Below are 9145 nucleotides of genomic sequence, written 5' to 3' on the forward strand. Positions count from 1 at the left end.
CTCCCGGCCAGGGCCGGCTCCAGGCACCAGCCCACCAAGCATGTGCTCGGGGCGGTGCCTGGAGGGGGGCGGCGCGGCGGGGCGCTCTGGCCCGAAAGTGGTGCCGCGACTGGGCTCGCCGCCCTCCCCGCAGCGCTCCAGCCGCCGGGGAGAGCGGAGCCGCAGCGGGCTTGGCGCCCTCCTCTGCCGCGCTGGGGGGGGAGGGAGGGGCGGCGGGTGGCTTTTTTGCCTAGGGCGGCAAAAAAGCCAGAGCCGGCCCGGGCTGTGGTTCTAGGAAGTCTTGGTATTTTCACACCCAATGCTTGGACTATTATTAATAGCTCTTCTGTCATCAAGAAGACCCTGAAGTGGAAATTAACCTACCAAGACAAAGTAATCAAAGGCTACATTAGGTTTCTGCACACTCTTCATAACAGAAGCTGACAGGTGTTAGTTTTGGAGTGGTCTTGTTTTGATTCACATAATACTACAAAAAAGTCATCTTTGGTGAAATAGTTTCCTTCTTCAGTGATGCCCATTTAGCTGTTAGGGCTTCATGCAGGTTCAGGGTCCCACCCTTGCAGAGCTCAATGCATGGTCAAGGACTTAGTGTGTTTAAAACTGCCCTGAAACAAAATCAGCCAGAAACCATGCTACTAGAAACAAAACCATTGCAATAGGAGGTGTTATTAAAAAGCACCAAGGGTATTATCCCTGGAGGTATTTAGGTGCCTAAGTCACTTTTTAGGCCCACTGCAATCTATAGAACTCCCACTCGGCTGCTGTCTAACTTTATAGGCATCTAAACCCACTCTGCGCCTAAATTTTTTCCTCTGAGGGTACACACACTGCAGCTTCATTCTAGGTGCATGGGTGGCTATCTCCTGCCTGAGCACTTGCACTACAGCCTTGTGGTAGGCATCCGGATGTCTATTTCTGGCTTAAGACCCAGAGCAATTCACAAAATGGGAAAGATAGGTGTTTGGCCATCTAAATTGCATGGGGGGGTTAATATGGGGACTGTGCTCAGAGGCCACCTACCGGATTGGGCTCCTCAGGGCAGTTCACACAAAACAGCAGGGAGTGGGTGGGAAAGGGACCTCCCTTATAATCTTTAGGCTAGGGGACAGACTATTCATCCAGAATGTGGGAGAGACACACACACCCAGCTCAAGTCCTGCCTCCTCTGGAGGGGGAGAAGGGAATTGAAGTGGGATCTCAGGAATGTAATCTAACCACTAAACTACGTAATATTCTGATATGGTCTCCCTCAAGCTCTCTTGAAGTTGATCAACTTTAATTAAACAACAGAATACTTAAATATTAATTGGGCCACCCCAAGAATTAGAATGATGCTGTAGCCCAGGGGTTAGGGCACTAACCTGAGAGAGAGCAGAGCATGATTCAAATCCCTGTCTTCCCCCTCAGGAGAATGAGGGTCTCCCACAGCTTGGGTGAGCACACTAGGCTAAAAGGAGGGCTCCCTCGTTCCACCTGGGACTGTTTTGCTTCGGCCCTTGCATGCAATTTAGGAAGCCAAGCACCCATCTTCCCCCAGTTCATGGACAGCAAGGAGAGCCAGGCACCTCCCTGCAGCCTGGATTGAGGTACCTAACTTTCAGAGAGGGGCAGGGCTTACCATCTCCCATTGGTTGACTTTGGCAGCTCCCTGCCTAGCCTACTGGCATTGGTGGATCGCAATCTTAGGTGTCTATCTCTCCCCATTCATTGTATAGGGGTTCTTAAGGTACTTAATTTGGCTTGGTGGATCACAGTGTTATTCCTGTGATTTTCTAGGCATCTAAATGTTAGGCACCACAATGCTCAGCATTGCAACACCTAAGGCCCTTTGTGGATTCCACTGCAATTCCCTTAAACATTAAACCTGAGTTTGTCCAAATAGAGAGTGCCATTACTTTTCAAATAACCTGAATTATCTGTGTATCAGGGGAAGGTAGTATTAAGGACATATGCTTTCCCCAATGTGTGTGACAGATTTTTAAATAGGGAAAAAAACAAAAATTATTAGTAGGGAAGTTTGAAAATAATTTATTTACTACAGTTTTTTTTAAATAATCTCTAAAGTAACAAAGCTGAGGTAAAGTGGGGTTTAAAATGAATGATGCTCAGTGTGGAGGATAAGATCAAAGGTGTAATGGGTCTGAGCTGTTTGTGCTGTTGTCTATCATTGAAATACTAGTTATATGTGATTGAACTGTGTGAAGACTGTTTGCATTTTGACTCACTGAATTTTTTTTTAACTAACAAATCATTAAGAGGCCTATCTATTTTAAATGAGTAGAGGTGAAAGGCATATAGGCCCCATTTGTTCTATAGACCCTGGTCCTGCAATCAAACCCTATGAGTGGACCTTCATATCTGGTGGGGAGCCCAGTGATATTTTCAGTGGGGCTCTACATAGATGTAAGACTCCCTGCTCCCCCGACAGCCCTTGTCAACAATATATTGCAAACCTTGTCAGCTATTCAGAGTTTGGACTCCTAACCGTAAAATAAACAAACAAAAACAACAAAACCCCTATGAGATTCCTTGTATCCAACCCTCAAAACCAAACTTTACTGACAATAGTCAGGTTTCTTTCTGACCAAACTTCAAACACAAAAACGACAAATCCAGATTACATATTATCTAGCCTGGAAAACTATTATTTAAAACCAACCTCAGTTCATATGCCATGTTTCTGGTCATAGAAAACACATTACACTGGAGCTACCCTTTCAACCCATTAAACTCAGACATTATGGTGATAGGCAAGGTATTAAAAACCCAGATATATCCTCAAATAAATACACCACTATGAATCTGTTTTACGTCTTAAATCACTGATTTATTTGCTGGGGGAGGAGTAGGGAAATTCTTTTCTCTAATCTGTTCATTTCCTGGCTCTAAATGTTTCCCTGCTGAATGTTTCTCTGGGGTTTGTATTATTGTGTGCAGTGTGCTAAATATATTATTACTATATGAAATTTACCTGGTCCTGTGGCTTTGAGAGCTAAGGCCCTGATCTTGCAAAGATTTAAACCTGTGTGTAACTTTACTCATCAGGCCTATTAAGTATGCTCCCAATTAAGTCTTTGCAGAATCTGGGCCTAATTGTTTCAGCCCCCTAAGAATTGTAGCAAATGCTCTCTCAGAGGGGCACAGTCTATTGGCAGGGTTCCCCTGGTTTAATTGAAGGTGCAGTTAGTTTAGAAAAAGAGGATTTAGGCCATTGGACCCTCCGTGGAGCAAACTGCATTGCAGTAAGACAAAGATGGGACCAGCCTCTCAAAGCCTGACTGGATCTGATGTTTTGGGTCGGCCCAGATAAAGGGGGATGGGAGTGGCACAACCTGGCTTTTGGGGCTGAACTTCCCTAAGGCAGTTAGCTCTGGTGGGCCAGGCTGGGCTTGTCTCTACACACTGAAGTAAAAATTAATCTCGCTAAACGATGGTGACTTTTTTACTGCCGTGTAATTGCCCCCTCCCTGTCACTCAGATTTATGGCTTTATTGCTAACAGCCGGTGGCAGCCAATTCTCTGCTGGTTGGCACTTCCAGCGCCTCAGCTTCTGCAAAGCCGCCCGGCGGGTTGGTGCGATGCGCTCCCGCCCCGGCACAGCAGCGAGGAGGTAGCAGCCCGCGCGGCTCATCTGACCCCGCGTTCCCGGGGCTGAGGAGCAAGGGGTTCGCTCCGCGCAGCAGCTGCTGCGTGCGTGCTCCGCTCGCTGCGTGGCCCTGGGTTGGGGAGCTGCCCGCAGCAGCGCCTCCTCCGGGAGGAGGGGGAGCAGAGGGAGCGGGGCAGCGTTTCCCGGGCAGTTGTACAAGCTGAACTGCAAACACGGGCAGCCGCCTCCTGCTTGTTTATCTCCCCCCCCCCCCCCCCCCCCCCCCCCCCCCCCCTTTTTTTTTTTCCCCCCCCCCCCCCCCCCACACACACCCTTCCCTCCCCAAGATCTGCAATGAACAGGACTCTTCCTCCCCCCAGCCATGGGGAATGGCGAGCCACGGCTTCTGGCAGCGCCGGGCAGGATCGCCGGAGGAGAAGGGACGAGTGAGCGCGCGAGAGAGCAGCAGGAAGAAGAAGAAAGCGGGCAGAAAGTCCCTGCTGCAGCTGCCCGCACGCAGCTCCATCCCGCCCCCCCCCCCCCGCACCTCCTTCCCGAGTGCGGGGGAGCAGTGATGGCCTAGAAATGAACCAGCGCTGCTGACTTTGTCCAGCGGCTTCTTTCTGTTCTTCCGCCCCGTCCGACAACCCCGTGGACTTTTTCTTTTTTTTTTTTTAACCTGCAGCGATCTCGGAGGGAGAGCCTATAACCAGGGCGACAGGCTCTTTGAACAGGGGACAGGAGAGGGAGGCTGATCTCCTTACAAAATGAAAGGCTGTAACTTTGCAGACTCTTCCTAGCCTTACCCCTCCTGCGCTTCTCCGTTTGCACCCAGTGATAGATATTAATTTTTGCAACCTCTGGAGGAACGTGAGAGGATTTCTCTCTCTCTCTCTGCTGGGGCGGGGAGGGGACGGGGTTGCCTCGTTGTGTGTGTGGGGGAAGAGGGGAGGCTGAAACGATGGCTCTGTCCAGCGACTCTGCCAGTGTCAGGGGCAAGTCTAACCGGAGCATTGGCGAGGAGAAAAGCCCAGCAGCAGGAATAGGATCCGATTGCAATGGGTATTGTTATTCTGATGGGAAACAGCAGCCGCCGGGCACTCAGCAGGGGCAAAAGGAAGACTCAACCTGCCAGCTCTGCTGGGGAGACCTGGTGCTGCAGAAAATCTGGAGCTCCCGGAAACTTTCCTCGGCTCTCTGCGCCGGATCCCTGTCCTTCTTGCTGGCTCTGGTGGTCAGGTTGGTCCGGGGGGAGATCGGCTGCAATCTGGAGGAGAAGGAGGTAGTGGCGGCGGAGGAGGAAGCAGCAGCCGCAGCAGCTGGAGGAGGAGAAGCGGGTGGTTTGCCGTTGCCCCCAGCAGGGCTCCCCAGTAGCAGCTTCCAGCTGACTCCTTGGCTGCATCCCATCGCTTTGCTCTTCAGCCTCATGTGTGTCTTCTTCTGGATGGGCTTGTACTTGCTGCGCTCCGGGGTCCGCCTGCACACAGCCGCCTTGCTCCTGGCCGCCTGCTGCGGGGGGGAAGCGATTGTCCAGATTGGGTTTGCGGTAGGGGAGGATCACTTGCTTTCTTTCACCGCCACGGGGGTGGTGCTGAGCTGCCTGGCCACTGTGACATGGCTGGTGCTGAAGCTGAGGCAGGGCGTCCTCATGATCGCCTTGACTAGTGCGGTCAGGACCACGTCCCTCGTCTCCTTAGAGAGGATCAAGGTAGCCTGGAGACCCTACCTGGCTTACTTGTTCGGGCTACTGGGCATCCTGCTGGCCAGGTACGCGGATCAGCTCTTGCCCCATTCCGGGGCGGCGCAGCATAGAGAGGTCTCTGGTGCCCAGCTGGCCAAGGAAGAGGTCCCGGTGTTTAAGAGGAGGAGGAGGTCCAGCTCCATGATCTCTCCCGAGATGTCCAGCTGCAGCAACAAGTCTCATCGGAGGACCTCCCTGCCCTGCATACCTAGGGAGCAGGTAAGGAGCGCGACAGATCTTCACAATCCCAGGGAAAATCCAGGAGTCCGGGGGCTGAGGAAGAAGGAAAACTAAGCAGTCAGGGTACAGCAAATTTGCGGGGGATTTTTATTTGTTGGTTGGTTGGTTGGTTGAAAAGACACTAGAAAAAGGAGTCGTAAGACGGAGTGAAGCGTTGCGAGTTGCTACAAACTTTTTGCTCGCTCCTTTGGATGTATATCAGGGCGGCTGAATGTTTCCCACAAATTAGGGAAGTGGGAACTGTACGTGAAATTTGAAGAGTTCGGTAGCCCCTACCCAAATTCCAATTTTCTTTCCCCCTTATTTTTGTGCTCGAAATATCACTTTAATCTGCGTTAGTAACACTTTATTTTAGTTTTCAGCACTCTGGTCGGCTTTATTTATCTCTGTTCAGTAGAAGGGGGATAGAATCAGAGGAGTCTTTAGAGCAAGGCAAGGCTTGTTTCAAAGTTTCACTATATTAATGTAAAATCTTGAGGTTTTTACGCTGAAGATTTTTTTTTTAACTTGGCCAACAGTATAGCTAGCTGTTGCTGGGCTGGCTCTAAATACTGCGGTGGTGTGTGTGTTATTTAAAGTCTAGGTTAGCCCAGGCTGGACAAGCATCTAGCATCAATTATAAACAGTGATTTCTGAACTTTTTTTGGTTTGTTGAAAGAGGGCATTAATCGTATTAAACTCTCACTGGTCCTTAAAAGGAGTTCATCTTTCTGAAATAAGCATATTTTTAGTTCTGTTCGGTATAGGGAAAAGCCTCTTGCCTAATGTATTGAGTGTGCTTTTTAAGAAGGGGCCTGCAGTAGTTAAGTTGTCATCTTAGCTTTTCCCGTCTTCGCTACTACTACATTGAAGTGATCAAGAAGTTTTATACCCCATTTTTTCTGTCCTTTGATATGTTTTTTTTATTTAGTTTAACCTTTTTTTGTAAAAACTGGTGTTTGAATTTGAATTGATGTGTATTTTTGTCTAGAAAAGTGTTTCTCTGTAAGCTCTGAAAAGAAAAAAAATATATCTAAGGAGATGAACAGAAACATATTTATAGCATAAACAATAAGGGATTCCAGATAGACACCATTAAAACTTAATTTTGCATTTGAAATTGTTTTCTGAGTTTTTGAGACTTACACAGCAGAAGACTTTTTCGATGGACTGAGTGTAATTGAGCATATTTGGGGTCCGTATGACACTTGCCCAGTGGTGAAAAGGGAAACCTAGGTGGAAATAAGTGGCAAATGGTGTTATATTTTCTTTTCCATTAGTATTAAAAATGACTTGGTGAACTGTGGCCAGCTAAAGCTTATACCGTTATACCAAAGGCTTTCTTTCAGGTCCCTTGCTGGATAAGCAGTTAAGTATTTTCTAAGTGATGGCATCTAACCATATGGTGTGGTGTCTAGTTTGTTTCTGGAAATGGTTTGATTACATCTCTTTGTGGCTGTTTATGACATTTGCTAGAAAAATCCCTGACAGCCTATATCCTTGAGGCATATTTTACAACAAATGTACTTATTTATTTTATCTAAACAAAAATGTTAAATAAATATTTACCACAGTCTCCAACAGTGTGGAAAAAATAGAAAACTGACTCAGTTTTGACTCTGTTTTATTATGAATTATGTGAGAGTAATTAGGGTGTAAGAACCATTTGTAAATACAATAACTTTATTTTTCTCTCTTAGATGTTTACTTTATTTGACAATAAACATTTCCAGAGGTTTCTTGCACTAATCATGTGTAATGTCTAGAATATGTTTCCACTTGCTGTGGCACTTCAAATAAATGCAAATTTCTAGCAGACATGTTTAAATGTAATCACTTTGATATGGTCTATTAAGCCCTACTATAGTTACCTTCTTTTGCTTATGAATAGCTCGCAAATCATCTTTATCATATAGAATATTATTAAATCCACTATAGCAAACAGATTACTTTCTCTATTTGTCTTAATGTTTTCACTTAGGAGCACAGGTTTAATTATGTCTTGAGAAGTTCCAGTTTTCCCCACAATAGACTGTACAGTGGAGTCAACTGACAACTATGTAGTTTACTATTTTCAGGGATTTTGCCACTTTTCTACTTTAATATTAATCAATAGAGGGATCATGGATTGCTCATGCCATTGCTTAATCAAAAATGGATGATTATCTCCAAGTTTGTTTTTAGAAGCAAATTGTCACGTTGAGTGTGTGTTTAATTTCTCTTCACACTCCCTTTTCCTACCGCCACCCTTTTAAAATAACAAAGACAGTAACAAGAAATACTGCGAGGCTGTCAGAGAAAGTCCCTTTTGGCTGACAGCAAAACAAAGTTTGTCTTTATAAGGAAAATCGGCTCTTGGTAACTTTAAAGAAGCCATAGGTAAATGTTTCTTTTTAGGACAGCTTTTAAATATAACATGTTTAAAATAAAATACTTTAAAAACAACTTCTCAAAAACCCCAGAACAGAGTAAAAAACAAAACAAAAACAACCCCAACCTTGAATAGAATGTTGCAAGTCAGAGAGAGCTTTTTTGTATGGTGTTTTAGAGATGTGAAAGCTCACATCAGGAAATAGACCCACAATATTGTTTTAATGGGCTGAAAAACCTGCTTGAATTGTGTAGCAGATAATGTAAGAAGCAAAGATCTTGTGAACTTCTTACAGAGCTATTGCCCATTACCTCTTATATGCTCAGCAATGTAAAATATCAATCTTATTAAGCTTTCATTTGACCAAAGTAATACTATTTCAGTATCTAATTTTGTGTAGTAGTGTGGGATTCTTCTAAAGCAGGGGTTCTCAAACTGGGGGTCGGGACCCCTTAGGGGGTCGCGAGGTTATTACATGGGAGGTCGCAAGCTGTCAACCTCTACCCCAAACCCCGCTTTGCCTCCAGCATTTATAATGGTGTTAAATATGTAAAAAAGTATTTTTAATTTATATGGGGGTCGCACTCAGAGGCTTGCTATGTGAAAGGGGTCACTAGTAAAAAAGTTTGAGAGCCACTGTTCTAAAGCTTATGAACAGTGGAGGGTGGAGGAGTGGAGATTTGCTTGTTGTTGGGTTTTTTTTTTGTTTTTTTTGTTTTTTTTTTACCCCAAAGAGCTATAGTGGTGGTCATGATGATGTGGTAAGTAATGATGTCTTAATGGTCATAAACTGACTTTTTGCCACTGAAATATAAATTCAGGACATTTTCATCTATTTGGCCTTGCACTATCAAAGTAAAGTGTTTGGAATTGTTAGGTATATTTGAGTTACACTGGTGTTAGCCTAGTTATCATTAAGTGCTTTTACTTTAAACCCCTGGTGTCAGTAGCTGAACGCATCCTCTGTGTCCCTAAATTATCTCTGGTGGAAACATCTTATCTTTTTCTCAGCCCCAAAATGAACTTTAAAAATAATAAACAATGGAAATCCATTTAGCCACTCTCTGGGAAATTGTTCACATTTTTATTTAGTGCCTTTTTTTTTTTTTTTTTTTTTTTTTTTTTTTTTTTTTTTTTTTTTTTTAGCTGAACAGATAGTTTGGATTTCCACTTGGCATGTGTGTAGTCGTCAGTGAGAAGGGAGTGACTTGATGGTGGCCTGATTCTG

General features: G+C 45.4%; 1 protein-coding gene across 1 annotated transcript in view; it reads left to right on the forward strand.

The window, feature by feature from the left end:
- Positions 1–4547: 4547 nt before the first annotated feature.
- Positions 4548–9145, forward strand: part of PDE3A (phosphodiesterase 3A) — a 371809-nt gene continuing 367211 nt past the window's right edge. Inside the window, exon 1 of the mRNA XM_024203245.3 lies at positions 4548–5546. Coding sequence (XP_024059013.2) covers positions 4548–5546 — 999 coding nt within the window. The remainder of the gene's footprint in view (positions 5547–9145) is intronic.

Source organism: Terrapene carolina, unplaced genomic scaffold (assembly GCF_002925995.2).
Source record: "Terrapene carolina triunguis isolate 2854851 unplaced genomic scaffold, T_m_triunguis-2.0 Scaffold112, whole genome shotgun sequence".
In the NCBI taxonomy this organism is placed as follows: Eukaryota; Metazoa; Chordata; order Testudines; family Emydidae; genus Terrapene; species Terrapene triunguis.